General features: G+C 61.1%; 1 protein-coding gene across 4 annotated transcripts; it reads right to left on the bottom strand.

Annotated features, from left to right (window-relative positions):
- Window positions 1-186: 186 nt before the first annotated feature.
- MCAM (melanoma cell adhesion molecule) lies at window positions 187-11,616 on the bottom strand. Of its 4 annotated transcripts, none has more exons than XM_078058874.1 (18): window positions 11,516-11,616; window positions 8,346-8,409; window positions 7,527-7,617; window positions 5,565-5,689; window positions 5,259-5,466; window positions 5,103-5,173; window positions 4,927-5,014; window positions 3,963-4,142; window positions 3,732-3,853; window positions 3,486-3,648; window positions 3,271-3,389; window positions 3,056-3,197; window positions 2,813-2,934; window positions 2,556-2,697; window positions 2,394-2,465; window positions 2,059-2,206; window positions 1,620-1,848; window positions 187-1,143 (listed from the first exon to the last, which is right to left on the bottom strand). In XM_078058874.1, exons 3-18 carry the CDS (start codon window positions 7,591-7,593, stop codon window positions 1,114-1,116), a joined length of 2,028 nt encoding a protein of 675 aa, XP_077915000.1. In that variant the 5' UTR covers window positions 7,594-7,617; window positions 8,346-8,409; window positions 11,516-11,616; the 3' UTR covers window positions 187-1,113. The 4 variants fall into 4 exon arrangements, with proteins under 4 accessions (XP_077915000.1, XP_035946626.1, XP_035946627.1 ...); XM_036090733.2 differs by lacking the exon at window positions 11,516-11,616 and adding an exon at window positions 8,572-8,756; XM_036090734.2 differs by lacking the exon at window positions 11,516-11,616 and adding an exon at window positions 8,572-8,751 and having other exon boundaries at window positions 1,620-1,737.
- Window positions 11,617-15,497: the final 3,881 nt, after the last annotated feature.

Raw genomic sequence — 15,497 nt, 5'->3', positions numbered from 1 at the left:
AAGGCGGCTTTGCTGCTAGAAGGGTTATTAGCCTCTGTGGTAGAACTTGAGCCATTTGCTCAGAAGCAGAGGTAACCCTGGTCCCCGCTCCCAAATGCAAAGGGTTTGGTATTCCTTTTGGTGCAGTGCCAGATCCGGAGGCCCCAGGCTGCTACGGGACCGTGATGAATAAAAAGCAGTGTGACATTTCTGGGACAATTAAGCTTTATTTTTCATATATATATATATATATATATATATATAAGGAAATTTGCAAATGTACACACGACCTAACAAAACCACATATACATACACTCACACGCACACACAGATACACATACACACCCCAAAGCTGCAGCCAGGCCCGCTCCTCGTCCCGAAGTACCATCCTCCCGTGAGGGCGCTTCTGCCAGGGTCTAAGCCCGTTAGCTCAGTTCGTAGAAGTTTGGTGCTAGTAGAATTAGAGCCTTAATCCTCCTAAAAGACAGTCTGGACCTCATCTCTGTCCCCTAACCCCACCTTTTAGTCTGATACGACCCCTTGACTGGGCAGTGGGAGCCAAATTGGGGGGGAGGGTGTTGGGCTCAATGGCCTAACTCTGGAAAACTGCCTAGCTTCCTCCCTGCAGGGACAATGAGATACACCCAACACCTCTTTTAAGGAATGACACCAGTCCTGGCTTCTGCCCAGAGAAAGAAAGGTGGGTCACAAAAGGGGCTCCTGGAGCAGGTGGGTAGCCGCTGGTCATGAAGGCCGTGGTACTCTCCGGAACGGTGTGAGAGGGGCCTGGGCTCAGTGAGCCCTCACTTCGGCGACCCAACTGAAGGACGAGGCCAGCCTTCGGGGCGGGAAACCAGCGCAAGATAAATAGGCTGCCGGCTGAAGACGGGTATGTACACCCACAACGTGGTCTGTGAGAAACTCCTTCCCGCTCCCAGGATGCTGAGGCCCCTCCCTGGGGTGAGCATCACCCAACAGTGAGACGGCGGCGGGCTGGCCCAGCCCCCTGAGATGGGGCCTTCTCCACAGCCCGCTTCGGAGGCTTCGGCGGTCGTCCTGAGCGCTGGGAGGGAGGGGGTGAGTGGGGAGCAGAAAACATTCCAGGTGGGAAGGGCGCTCGGTGTCCTGGGCGGGCTAGTGCCTCAGATCGATGTATTTCTCTCCCTAGAAACGGGTGGACAGGAGAGGTAAGGGGGGCACGGCGGGGACAGGGACGGGAGTCTGGGGTGTGAGCGCTGAAGGGACGAGGGACTGAAGCCAAAGCTGATGGATTAGGCGTGGAGGGAAGCAGCGGGAGGGGGTGGTGGGACAGGGCGGGCGAGCCTAGGCCCCCAAACCAGACTGGCCACACTGCACCTGGTGACCTGAGCCGCGGCACTGTTGGGGAAAGGGTGGTGGTGACGGGCAGTGTTTGCTCTCAGTCCTGGGAGCTACCCCTTCTCCAGGGTCCCTCGGCCACTCGCCTCACCCTACCATCTGGGACTAGTGTTAGGAAGCCAAGACGGGCCTGCTCCCAGTCTCCCAACAGAGGAGGAAGTGGGGAGACAGAGTTAGTGTTCGGGGACACGAGAGCCATCAGCCCCTGCTGCTCGCGATCCCTGAAGCCGTGCCAGGCGCTGGCCGCGGGAGCTGCCTCCTACCTGGTCTCCGGGCGCCCTCTGGTCACCGCTGCTGCCCTGTAGGAGGCCCATCTCTTCTGGGAGCTTATCTGACTTAACTTCAACTACAAATTCGCTCTTACGAGACGGGGGCAGCGTGCTGGGAGGAGGGAGGGAGGCAAGAAGTTGGCATCTTGGGCGAGGAAAGGGAGGCTCACTGGCAAAGACGTCGGACTGGGCGATGATGGGCTCTTCGGCGCTCCGGGGCCAGCTCAGGGAAGGGGACAGGCGATGAATGGAGACGTGTGGGTGATGGCAGCTAGCCAGTGGGCAGGAAAGCGGGGAGCACTCACCCCCCAGCGGCCCCCTCCTGCTCCGAAGGGGTGAGTGTGGGGGGGCGGGCAGGGAACGTCCCTGCCCAGGCGACAAGCTGGGGAGCGCGCGACGGGTGGGGGCGCAGGGCACCAGGCACCGTGCTTACATCTCCTGCTTGCCTGACCGCCCGCACGGCAGCTTGCCCTTCTTGTAGAAGAAGTAGAGGACGGCACCCAGCACGGCTAGCACCAGGACGCACACGGTCACGGCCACGATGGCCACGCCCTTGCTTTCAGGCTCTGGCAGCTTCTTCTCTGTCCCACAAAGACGCTCCGGGTCACTCCTGGCGCCAGGCGGCCCGGTTCCCACCATGCCGCCCCCCCAGCCCAGGGCTGACGGAAGATGGGCCCCTGCTCACCTTTCTCAGCAGGGCTCCCCGGGGAAGGGTCAGGGCAGGAGGAGGCTGCCCGCCCCGCTGTCGAGCCGAGACGGCGTGCTTACCTGTGGAGGTGCTGTTGGCTCGGACGGAGGGACTGACGGTGGAGGGGCTCAGGCCGGTGCTTCTGCTGGAGTCTGGTGAGCGGTGAAGGCGGTTGAGAGGCGCGTTAGGAAAAGCGCACACTGGTGCCCACGCCCCGCCACGCCGCGGGATGAGGCCCTTACCCAGCTCCAGGAGAATGGTGGTGGTGTTTGTGCCTAGGGAGTTGGAAGCCACGCACTCGGCACCCGTCCTCAACAGCTCTGGGGTCACGAGGACATTCAGGACACTCAGGACGCCCTGCGGATCTTGGTCTTGTTCCTGTGCCTACGAGGACGGAGGAGCCACTCAGGGAGGGGGGCACGGGGAGGGTGCCCGGAGCCGGCAGCAGAGCCCCGGGCAGGGATTCCTGAGCGCGGGCAGAGGCGGCGGGCCTGCTCACCGTGCCCGTGACGCTCCAGGAGATGCTGGGCCGGGGATGTCCCGAGGCTTCGCAAGACAGATTGAGCACCTCGTTCTCTCGCACCCATATCTTCCTCTCCTTCAACGTCATCCACGGGGACCCTTCGGGAGGGAGGGGTACGGGTGTGGCAGCCAACTCTGCTAGCCTGCCTCCCCGTCCCCACCAGCGCATCCCAGGGCAGCTTCGAGGGGCCGCCTGATCTCTGCCCCGAGGGCCCCTCACCAAGAATGGCCACGTGGACCAGCTGCGTGCGGTTCAGGCCCGGGACGCTGGGCACGGACGCCATGCAGCGGTAGCCTCCCCCTGCCTCGCGCTTCAGGTCGTGGAACTGGAGCACAGAGCCCTTCTCCAGCACCTGGCCTGTCTGGGGTGAGAGACGGCGTCAGGGGCTCACTCCCGGCCCCACGCGGCCCGCAGCCCCGGGCCTGCCTGGGTACCTTCTCTCTCAGCCACTGGAACTCCACGGCTTGGTTACTCTCTGCCTCACAGCTGAGGGTGAGGCTTCCGCCCTCCTGGCTCTCCGGGGCTGCAGGGCTCACCCGCACGTCGGACACGTCTGGGGACACAGCAGTGGTGTCAGCCCGGGCGGGGCGACTTCCCTCTTGCCACCCCCCAGCCCGGGCCCCCTTGTCCTGGGCCCCCGGCCCCTCACAGTTCACCAGCAGCTCCTGTGGGTCGCTGAGCAGCGAAGCCATGGTTTCCAAGTCCAGGCCCTGACACTGATAGAGTCCGCTATGCCCCTTCTGGGCAGACTCCAAGACCAGGGCCCCGTTGTCTTCGGGCGTCATCTCCTCCATCTCCTTGGTGCCGAGGTTCTGGGGGAGAGCGGGGGGGGGTGAGCGGAGGGGCCTCCAGCCAGGCCCGCGGCCCACGGCCCCCGGCGCGGCGCCCTCCGCACCTGCTTGCTGATGGTGAAGTGGGGCGGGGGGTTGCCGTCCGCCAAGCACCTGATTTCCACGCGGTCGCCTTCCTTCAGCACCCCCGCGGGCTCCACCTCCAGCCACACCTTCTCCGCCGGGTCTGCGGACGCACAGGCCGCGGCCCTCAGCCCCAGAGCTGTCCCCGCGCCGGGGGGCGGCGCTAGCCGGGGTTGCCACCAGCCTCAGCCCGGGGCCGCACTGGGACTCACAGAAAACCTGGACGCTGACTTCCCGAGACTCCTTCATGTGGTTGCCGCTGGGCAGCCGGTAGTTGAGCTCACAGTAAAACCGGGCATCTTTGTCTTCCTTCGCCAGCTGGGCCTTCAGAACGCTCTCCAAGGTGTACAGACCGCTCGACTCCACGATCTGGGATGACTGAATGTGGACCCCTGGCCGGGGAGAAGGGGGGCGGGGAGAAGGGCTTGGCCGCGGCCCCGCCTCTGCCCCCAGCCCCGAGTCCCCGGGGGGCACCTGAGAGGGACCCCTGACCCTCGTGCACACACACGAGGACGGGACGCCGCAGTGACGGGGGGAGGCTGTGGGGAACACTCCGGACGTCCACCAACCGGGGACTGCACAGTGAGCCCCCCTCCACCATCCCCACCGTAGGCAATCCGGGGGTCGGGGGGGAGGCAGAACAATCAGGTACAGCTCCACAGGCTCCGCTGAGCTTTCCAGGACCCACCGACCAAAGAAAACCAATCCCGGCGTGACGACAGATGCCACACCAAGCCACTGAGGTCGGGGTTTCTCAACCTCAGCGCGACCTTAGCTGGGGGGGGGGTGCTGTCCTGTGCACTATGGGGTGTCTAGCATCAGCTCCCCGGACGTGACTGGACGTCCCCGAGGGGGAGCAGCATCAGCCCTGGTTGAGAACCACTGCTTTAGATGATAAAAAAAATAAAAGCCTCCATGTGCCTCGGTGTATGTGTGTGTGTGAGTACCCAGAAACCGGATGGAAAGAACAAACACTGACAGCAGAGATTACTTCTGGGAGGGGATCCGGGGCGGAAAGGGAACTTTCCTTCTAGATCTTCTGCACAGTTTAAATTCTCAGGAAAAGATTTTCAGGCGTCACTTGTGTACTTGAAGCAAACAAAGCACAAGGAAACGCGGGGTGGTCCCTGTGTGGTGCCGTCAGCATGGCTTCTTAGGGCTCAGAGGGCAACTCACGGTTCTTCTCCTCCTTCAGGGAGTGGCCGTTCTTATACCAGATGACTTGAGGAACGGGGTACCCATTTCTCCCCACACAGGTGGCCACCTGAGGAGGACATGGTGTGAGTCTCCCTGCCACGGAGGCCACCACCCGGCCCCACCCGGGCTCCTGCTTCCCACCCGGCCAGTCTCACCTCCTCAGGCTCCTTACTGCTGACCGAGATGCCCAAGGGATTGACCTGGATGGTCGGCTCCTCCGGAGCTTCTACAAGGGAAGGAAATGAGGGGCCCGGGACCTCCACCACCACCGACCACCTGCACGGCCCACAACCCTCAGGTGGGGCACTCACTGTAGACATGGAGTTGGATGCGGTGCTCGTGGGACTGAGGGCGCTTGGCCTGGCACAGGAAGATGCGCTCGTCGTGGGGCGTGATGTGGCTCAGGGCCAGCGTGGTCCCTCTGTCCTGGAGGCTGAGCCGCTGCTGGTACTCCCCGGGTTCACTCTGGCCCTGGCCCTTGCGCACGCGGAAGATGAGCGTCGGCTTCTCCTTGTGCACCTAAGGGCCGGTGTTGGAGAGGACGTGAGGGTCCCGGGGTGCAGGAGGGGGACAGCCGCCCGCCCCCCTGCCGCCGTCTCCAGGGCCCGCGCACTCACAGAAAACCAGTCCACGTGGCTGAAGTTGCCCTGGGAATGGGAGGGGCCGCACTTGAGAAGCGCCGTGCCGCCCACTTCCGCCTCCACCAGCTCCGGCTCGGGGGGCTCCGCCTCTCCGGGCACACCTGGGGTGGAGGAGGCCCGTCCCAGCAGCTGTCGGCTCCAGCTGCTCTCCATACCCTCCCCGCACGCCCCTGCCCTGCAGCTGTTCCCCCTACCACTTGCAGGGTCCAGAGGGGACTCGGTCCTCCTAACCCTCAACCCCCCCTCTACCTGCTGCCCCAGGCAGCCCGCTCTCCCCTGACCCCCCCACCCCGTCCCCCCTGTTCGGGAGAGCTGAGGGTGACCGTCTCTGGTCATTGCAGCAGAGACCCTGAACACGAGCATCTTCCAGATGAGGCTGGCAGAGGGGCAACCCAGGCTCTGGTCCAAGAGGAAGGCCCCTTTCCTTCCAAGCCCCCACCCCTTCCAGTGAGCTCAGAGTGTGGGAATGCAAGGCATGTGCCAGGCTGAGCCACACAGGCCCCTTTGTGTCCCCATGCCCGCCGAGGGGAAGACACCGCTACTCTGCCCCCCAAAGAGCCCTCCCCAAATTTCCCGCAAGACCTAGTGGGCCAACCATGGCCAGAAGCTCCCATCACGTGCTCCCTAAGCAGTACCTCTGAACATCCCACAAACTCAGAGGACCCCATCCTGGGAGGGTTGTGAGCATGGAGGGGTCAGAATCCCCCCCAGGGGTCAGGGCAAGGGCCAGGCAGTGGGCAAGAGCGACGTCAGTGGTGCCAGGGTGCTCCCTGCCCTGTGAGGAGGTGATGTCACTCAATACCATCTGGCAGGCCTCGGGGACGCTGGGCTGTTGCCCTGGGCTGGCTCCCAGACAAGGAGGGCAGATGGAGTGGTCTTCAACCCAGAGCACAGGCCTCGGATCCCTGACTCGGTTTCCCCAGAGCTGAAGGAGCAGGGCAGGGTGGGGCTAGATCCGCTGCCGCTGTGGAGCCCAATTTCGCCCCTTCCCCAGAAACACAGCTTGGGAGCCAGCAGCCGGGGGTACCCCAGGGACACTGCAGGCACTGGGCATGAGGCCAGTGAGCTGGGTACTGCCTGGCCCTCCCCTTCCCCAGCCGGACAGCGGCTGGGACCCGGGAAAAGGAATCAAGTGAAACACGCCACACCGCTGCAGGCCATACAAGGGCAGCGTGCACCCGGGAGCGCCGGGCAGTTCCAGAGAAAAACTCCGAGGTGCAGGGGCGCTCTTCCCACCTGAATGGGGTCCCATTCCGGGAGGCGTAACGGATCTGGGGCGCTTCCACTCTGGACACCCTCAATCCCTCGTTTCTGCCACCTGTGATCCCGTCACCCGGGCAGGCGCGAGGCGACCCACGCCGCCCCCCAACCCCTGCCAACGCCCTGCTCGGGCGGGAGCCGCCGTCCGACCCCCCCAACTCCCCCCCCCCCCCCGCTCACCTCCAGCCTGGCTGGAAGCCCAGGCGGGAGAGGAGGCGTCCGCGCACCCCCTCCCGCTAAGCAAGCTGCCTTTTTCCAGCAACAGGAGGGCGCCGAATTCGGGCTTTGGGGATGCGCTCTCGCTGCGCCTGCCGCCGCCGCTCCAACCGCGGGCCCCCAGAGCGGGCACCTGAGGCAGAGCTCTCCCCCAGCTCCCCGAGAGGCTCGGCTCCACCCCTTCCCGCTCCCGGCAGCAGCCTCCTCCCCGCCTCCCCGGTCCTCCTCCCGGGATACTCCAGAATCCGGGCTGCAAACTCGCCGCACAGAAGAGTTGCACGCGCGCAAGACGCCGGGGCGCCGGCGAGGAGGAGCGCACGCCCGAGCGCAAAGCCCCGGCCCGCAGCGCCCTGCCCGCTCCGCTGCCCGGCACGCTCCGCCGAAGCCCCCCATCCCCACCCCCCGGCCCGGGCCGTTCGGGGCGCGGCCCCCCCCCCCCCCCCACCGCGCGAAGCCACTTACCCGCGGCGCGGCGACAGCAGCAGCAGGCGGCGAGCAGGAGGGCGCACACGAGCCCGGACGGCCCCATGCTTCCCGGCCGGAGGGCGAGCGCCTAGTGAGCGAGCCGCCGGCCGCCGGGGGCTGACGTCAGGGGGGCGGGGGAGGGGGCCCGGCCCGCCCCGCCCCGCGCAGCCCCCCGCCCCCGCGCCGCTCCGTGGGGGCGGGCCCGGAGCCGCGCCTGGCCGCTCGGCCCCAGCGAGGCCGGGCCGGCTGCCCAGCCCCCCGCCCGGCTCGGCTCGGCCGAGGGGGCAGTGACAGGTGTCTGGAGGCCGGGCTGGCTGGCCGAGGCGGCGGCGAGGAGAGAGAGAGAGGCTGGCCCGGATGCCCAGAGTCAGGCCGGGTCAGAACCAGCCGCGCTCGCCCCCGCGCAGCCCCTAGCAGCCGGTGCGGCCCTGGCGGACCGCGGGGCGGAGGAGCCTCAGACCGGGGCCTCCCGTGCAGCCTCCTCTTCCCGCCTCCGCCTGCTCCGCCCCGCCCGACCCCTGCCACAGAGACCCTGGCCGGCCACGGTCGCTTCCCAGAACGATTGCACCACTGCGGCTGCGGCCGGCCCGGCACTGCCCCCGAGCCTCGCACACCCCCCGCCTCGCAGAGCCGGCAGCTTTGAGGGAAGAACCCTGGGCCCGGTGCCACAGACCCAGAGGTACCCGTCCCGGGGAGTGGAGATGGCGCCTTAGGGGCTGCCCCTTCAAACCCAAGCTCCCGCCAGGCCCGACTAGCGGGAAAGGGAGGGGGCTGAATTCAGAGGCGCGAGGTTTTCACACTTGTCCACGTCCAGACCTTGAAAATTCTGTTTGCGCCCTCTTCATTCCATGAGCCCAGCTGGGACTCAGTTTCCCCTCACCTGAATGAAGAAAAGAGGGGAAAGGAAGGGTAAATGGGTGCGAGGTCTCCAGGTTGGCCCCTGAAAACCTGTTGCTGTCCTGATGGTTGAAAAGAACCCCCTGCAGGCAGGCTCCCGCACACCCCCGGCCCCCCACCCCCACCGTTGACTGTGGCTCAGCACCTGGGGGGAGGGGAAGCATGGAGGGGGCATCAGATCTGGTTGCAGGCAGCCCTCCACACAGCAAGCTCCCCCTCTTCCCAAACCTGGGTCTTCTGGCCTCTTGAAGGAAGGCTCTGGGGAGTGGGAAGGGCTCTTGCCTCTTAGAGACCCCAGCATCACATCTGCTGCGGCTCCTTCAGCGGGAGGGTCAAATAGAGGTCTGGGTTGGGGGTGGAGGCCTGTCCCTGGCAGGGCAGCCTTTCTGCAGGGTGGGGGAGGAGCCGCGTGAGGCAGCAAACGCCGCAGATGGGCAGGTGACTTGAGAGAAGGCTCCGGGGTGGTATTTTGATGACGCAGAGATGACTGGCAAACTACATCAGCCTCGTTTTTTCGGAACCTTGGTGACCCCTCGTCTCTCCCCATCAGTCTTCAGCCAGAGACAATGCCAAGCCGGCCAGGGCAGGGGCCTGGAGCCCGGAGCCTGGGTCGGGGGGGGAGAGAACCGTGGCTCCGCATCCCCCAGAGTGAACGTATGGACTGGCCCAGGGCCCAGAGTGGAATGGATGAGTTTGTCTACAGGGGCAGGAGTGGGAATGGCTGAAGGATGTTGTTTGCCCTGGCAAGCCAGAGCTGGGCATGGAGCTCGGCTTCCCTGCCCCCACTCCCTTCCCTTCACTTAACACCATTAACTAATCATTCTCCTCTCCGCCTGAAAACAAAGCCAGCTAACCACCAAGGACAGTCAGTTCGGAATTTGTCTTCTGCCAAGGGAAGCCAGGTGGGGGTGGAGGAGCTGTCTCTGCGGTGAAGGGGAAATGAGGTTGGAGCCCAGGGTGACATCCTTTCCCTGCCTGACTCCACCAAACAAGCACAAGGACTGTCTTTTAAGGAAGCCGGCAGCTTGGGGCAAGATCGGGGCTGCCAGGGAGTGGGCAGTAGAGGTCAGGGGGCAGGCAACTTTGGGACTCCAAACCAAAGAGAGATCAGGACTTTGGAGAGGATTCAGAGGGGTCTGGAAACAGGAAGAAAGGGCAGTGAAGGCAGGAGAACCGGGTAGAGGGAACGCAAGGTGGTGGAGAGTAACAGCGCTCTGGCTCCTTGAAGATGCCGGAAGGTAGAGCTGCAGCAGTAGTAGGGAAGAGAAAGGAAGCAGAGGAAGAACTTTCAGCAAGAGGACTGCCACCCCGCTGAAGGGGGGACCAAGGGGGCAGCGATGGGTCTTGCACCAGCAGAGACTCTGGCGCCTGGGCTGGGTTGGAAGCAGTGCTGCCCGGATGTAGGCCAAGACAAGAAGAGGCCCAGGACCAGAGTCCTAATTTGTCTGTTTCTCTCCAGAAGGAAGGGATAGGAAGGCTGCTTTCCTCCACCCCCATGGTAGACCCAGGGTACACAGAGAGGAGGGGACCGCTGTGTGGAATGTCCTCTGTGTAGTCTCTCTGGCATAGGTCTGACCACAGGCAGAGAAACTGAGGCTGGGTGGGGTGGTGGCCATGGTCTGGTCTTCAGGGTGGTGGGGCTTTCATCTGGGTGTAAGGAAAAGTGGGAAGAGCAGGGCCCCAGCCACAGCGGAGTGGGAGGTAAAAAGACAAGGGCGGGCCTGCCCCCAGGGGCCACTGGGGCCGGGTTCTAACCTAGGAGTCCTCCCTCGAGTCCTCTCTCAGCTCCAGCATGGCGGGCACAGTGGCCTCCCACCCACCCCTCTGGCCCAGGGGCTTGACCAGGAGGAAGATATGAGAAAGGCGGGCTGGGCGGAGGAAGGAAGCTAATGAAGACATTGCAGCTGCAATGAGGAAGGAACAGGGGGTGGAGGGGGGGTGGCCCAGCAAACTTGGCAATTATGGAGGCTGGGGAACCCCCTGGCCTGGCCAGAAAATAGAGACCAGTTTGGGTCTTTGGAGGGGAGGGGAGAGAAGTTTTTCAGAATGGGGGTCTGACTTGGGAGGAGGCTGTGCTGAGGGAGTGGAAAACAGGGTGGGAGGAGGGTGGGGGGCAATTGTTGCCGAGGACATCATCGGGCCAGGAAACCGGATACTGGGGGGCTGGGTTGGAAGATGTGGGGGAAGAGATTGAATGGGGGGAAGCAGCCCCTAGCCTGGCCGGACGCTGTCTCACCCATGCCCTTTGCACCTGACCCAGGGCAGGAGGAAGGAGGTGCAGCCTGGACTGAGGTGCGCCCCAGAAACACCGGGAACAGGAGGAGGGTGACTTGGGGGTGGAGGATGGGCGGGGCTATTTTTAAACTTGGAAAAAACTTGAGTGAGTTCATCTCCACCCTGAGTACTGGAGGCGGCAAAGGCCCCATTGTACAGGGGTCCAGAGAAGGGGGGCGGGGAAGGGGTGAGTGGCACAATGGCGAGAATTATGTTGGAGTAGGCCGGCCGGCTGAGGGCGGGGGAGGGGACTCCTCGTCACAGCTGGCCTACTGAACTCTGGGGTCCAGCCAGGGGGGGTTCCACTGTCACAAAGCCCCCTATGGGGGAGCTGGGGTCTCTGGCATCCGGTGGTCCATCCTGGGGAGGGGGCTGCGGGTGGGATTCCCACAGCCTGGCTTTCCCAGGGACTGCAGGGCCTGTTCCCAGGCTCCCAGCATTCCAGCGACTCCCCTGGGAGCTAGTGGCCTCTCTTCTCAGCCCCTTCTCTGCCTGGGAGTTGGGGGGAGAGAAGGAGAAAGAGGATGTGGATGCGTAGGGACTCTTCCTGGGGACTAGGGACCCTTAAGCCAGAGGGAGGGGGGCTGCCCTCCCATCCTAGTTCCCAACCCTGCTAAGGCCTCAGAATGGGGACTGTCCTTCTTGTCCCCTCCGACCCCAGGGGCCTCTCCACGTTGGCAGCCCTCCAGCACCCAGGCCTCAGCCCCGGGGGGGATCCCGCCAGGAGTCCCGGGAGCCCAGCTCGCGGGGTCTCGCCCAGCGGGGGCTGCGGGAGGCGGGGCATCCGGCGCCGCTCGCACCAACCCAAACATTACCTTAAATGCTCAGGCGGCCGCCGCGGGCCAGGGAGGGGCTCGGCGGGGGCCCTGGGGCTCTCCGGAAGCCGGGAATCGGTCTCCAGGCCTTTCCCAGCGCGGCCGGCAGCCGGGATTCAGTCCACTGGTCCCCCTTCTGGAAAGCAGGAGAGGGAGGGAGAATGGGGGTGTGTGTGTGTTGGGGATTGAGCCGCGGCTGCACGGGGAGTCCCTGGGGACCGCCTCCTGGGCGCCCAGCGATCTCTGATCAAGGAAAGAGTGGGACCCTCCAGCCAGGATGTCAGCCTGGGGACAGGAGTGGGGGCTCCTGGGTCTCCCTCTAGCTCTTCAGGACCCGCTCCTGTTAGCTGCTTGAATGGAGCTTCCTGCACCCCACGCCCCTCCGGATCTCAGTTCTCTGGCTTCTGAGGGCCCTGCCACTTCCTCCCCCCACCCTAAATTTGGAGAAGGGAGCATGTTGGTGGGGTTGGGGAGAGGGCCCGGGAGCAGGATGCCGGATCCTACACCACTCCCCCTCAGGGAAGTTCACATCCACTCCCCAAAATACCACCACCCAGAATGTCCCCAGAGAGCTGTTTAAATCTGACTTGGAGTCGTCCCTGAGGCAAGGCCAGCTAGTCCCCCTCAGAGAAGCCTAAGGGGAATCCAGGCTCACCACCTAGGGGCTCCTGGCCCTCTCCTCCCTGAAGGCCACTTCTGCCTTGTTTCCCCTTCCACACAGAGCTCTGCGCCGCCCAGCTGGAGCCCTGGACGAGGGGGCTTGTGGTCCTCACTGTAGTTGCCACAGCTCACCTTAGAGGCAGGGAGAGAGGAGGAAAGAAAGAGGGGAGGCAAGCCTGGGGCCTGCTACCCACCTCCCTGCGCCACACCCCTGTGGCTGGGGCTTCCACTGGCGAGAGAGAATTCAGAATTTGGAGTCGGGGGAAAGCCCCAGACTAGGTAAGACTGGGGCTGTGCTCCCCCCTGGCACCTTCCCTTGGCATCCCCGGCACACTGGACAGCGCATGTTCAACTCTGGTCTCAAACAGCTGACTGTAAACTCCATTACTGGATTGGTGGCCTCGAGACAGCCCTGCCACTTTGTCAGCTAATCTTGGGCAAGTGACTGAACCAGTGACTGTTCAGAGGGGACAGATCTGGTATTTGTACAGTGCTTTACAACTTAGACCTCTCACATCAGGGTCTTTTTTTGTTTTTAACATCGGGATCATTTTTATCACCAATATTTATCTTGATCTTTGCCCCCCAAAATGAGGAAATTAAAGAACAAAGAGTGACATGGTCTAAAGTCACACAGCCTGTGAGAGATGGAACTATATATTTTTCCCTTTTAAAAAAAAATTTACTTATTGATTTATTTATTGGTGGGGGGAGAAGGGGGAGGAGCAGAGGGAGGGAGAGAGAGAGAGAGAGAGAGAGAGAGAGAGAATCTTAAGCAGACTCTGCTCTGAGCGTGGAGCCCAAAGCGGGGCTCGATCTCACAACCCTGAGATCATAACCTGAGCCAAAATCAGAAGTTGGTCGCCCAACAGACTGAGCCACCCAGGCGCCCCCTATATATATTTGTTTGCTGTGGTAAAATACACATACCATAAAATGCACCCTCTTCACCATTTTAAGTGTGCAATTCAGTGGCCTTAGCACATTCACAATGTGCAACCATCACCGCTGTCCAGTTCCAGAACTTTTTGGTCACTTCAAGGAACTAAATCTTGAAGCAAGATTGCTCTAACCCCAGTGCACTATACCTGTAACAATTTACAGCTGAATTAAGTAAACATATAAAGGAAATGAAAGTAGCGGATGAAGGAGCACTGAATTCTGTCGTATAAACAGGAAGTGCAACAGGGATTCAGCGAAGAGAGCATCCATGTGGACCTCCGCCTGCACTAGCTAGGAAAGTCTTTCTGCAAGTGTGGAGGCTCTCGTGAAAAGGCGGGTTTCGAGAGGGAGCAGGGAGGCTCGAGCATTCCAGGCAGGGCAAGTGGCAGGAGCAAAGAGAGAGGGATGAGGCTGAAGAAAGGCACTGACGATGACAACTGCAGAATTTCTGTATAAACACTTTCTGAGGAGCCATCTGGCTGGAAGGGAGGCTACATGACGCGGCTCTCAAGTACATTTGCATAGCAAGCCCACTGCTTTCGTTTCCATTATATGTTTGTTTGGAGTGCCTGGAGGAGAGCTTTAGTCACTACTTCCACCTGTGGCACCACCCTTATGCAAACAGCTGGTACTCAATAAAGAGTGCTACATGGCTAACTAGAAACTCAACAGGGTAGAGGGTGCATGCATGTGACAGCTTGGGCAGATGAGGTGGAGTTAGGTCATAGGGGAGGAATTGGATCTTAAGATAGAGTAGGCAATCGGGAGCCACGGCCGGCTCTTGAGCAATGGCAGATGATGGGATGCAACTGGAACTCAGGATTAGATGGTTTCTCTATTTCTTCTTTGCCTGAGAGCGCCCCCTGGTGCCCCTAGTTTGACTTGTTCCCTTATCTTACGGAGTAGGTGGGAGGATGGGAGACTAAGCAGGACCGATGGGTTGGAGAAGCCAGACTCTTGGGCCACATTCCAATTCATCCTGAGTGATAATAGTAGTGAGACAAAAATAGAGACGACATGTGGACAGAGAGGGTTTGATGTGAAGGAAAAGGGCATGGTGGTGGTTCCCTCCTCTGTCCCACCTCGTTCTGAGCTAGGATAATGGGTGTCAGGTAGTAAGGCGGAGCTGGAGGCAGGATGATTACTAAGACAGGGTCCATGTTCTTGGGGGAACTTGTACTCTAGTGAGTAAACAGAATACAACGTGTCAAATACTAGGGTGCAAATATGCACATACAACAGTTACTGAACCCAGCCTGAGGTGGTCAGAGAAGGCTGCCTGGAGGAGTTGATATCTAGCTTCATTTTCACGATAATAATAGGTAACCGTGGGGGCACCTGGGTGGCTCAGTCGGTTAAGCATCTGCCTTCGGCTCAGGTCATGACCCCAGGGTCCTGGGATCGAGCCCCACATCGGGCTCCCTGCTCAGCGGGGAGTCTGCTTCTTCCTCTGCCTCTGCTCCTCCCCCCACTTGTGATTTCTCCCTCTCTCTCTCTCAAATAAATAAATAAAATCTTTAAAAAAATAGTAGGTAACCGTGGCATGTGCTATTTAAAGTGTGACCTAGGGGAGGCGACTGGCTGGCTCAGTCATTAGAATACGTGACTCTTGATCTCAGGGTCATGAGTTCAAGCCCCACACTGGGTGTGGAGCTTACTTAAAATAATTAAATAAATTTAAAAATAAGTAAATAAAGATACATAAAGTGTGACCTAGGGACACCTGGCTCAGTCGGTGGAGCATGTGACTCTTGATCTCGGGGTTGTGAGTTCAAGCCCCACATTGGGGGTAGAGATTACTTAAACATAAAATCTTTAAAGCGTAACCCAGCATGCTATGTGCTGGAGACTACCCGCAGTTGGTTAGTACCCTGCAAGGAAAGGCTGAGTTGAGTGAGGGATGAGGCCAGATTATAGAGGATTTGTAAACTATGGTAAATTATCTGGAGCAACAGGGTGCCTTGTGCATGGTGTAAGCTTGGAAGCACCTGCTGACTGGTTTAGACCCATCAGAACTCAGGCTCTAGAGGGACAGAACGAAAGGCCCCACTTTCTAAGGTCCAGTTTCCCTTCTCGGGTCCATCCTCTCCCCTGTGACTGAGGCTGGAAACATCTAGTCCCTTCCAGAGAGGCTGCCTCTACACACGGGGTGCAGCCTTATTTTATCCGTCCGCCAGCCAATTTATCTGATCATAAGAGCTCCACACTAGAATGAAAGATGAGTGTTGGGGGACTTCTTCCCTTATGTCACCCACATGTGACTGACACCGTCTTAGAAGCCTCTGCCCCCTCATCTAACTTGAAGTGAGGTACAACATTTTTTTGAGTGCCCTATCCACAATCCTTAAATAGGCCCACACAGTGGAGTACTATGCAGCTA

Source organism: Halichoerus grypus, chromosome 11 (genome assembly GCF_964656455.1).
Source record: "Halichoerus grypus chromosome 11, mHalGry1.hap1.1, whole genome shotgun sequence".
Classification (NCBI taxonomy): Eukaryota; Metazoa; Chordata; class Mammalia; order Carnivora; family Phocidae; genus Halichoerus; species Halichoerus grypus.
Note: the sequence above shows the minus strand (reverse complement) of the source record. Positions and strands in the feature narration are given on the sequence as shown.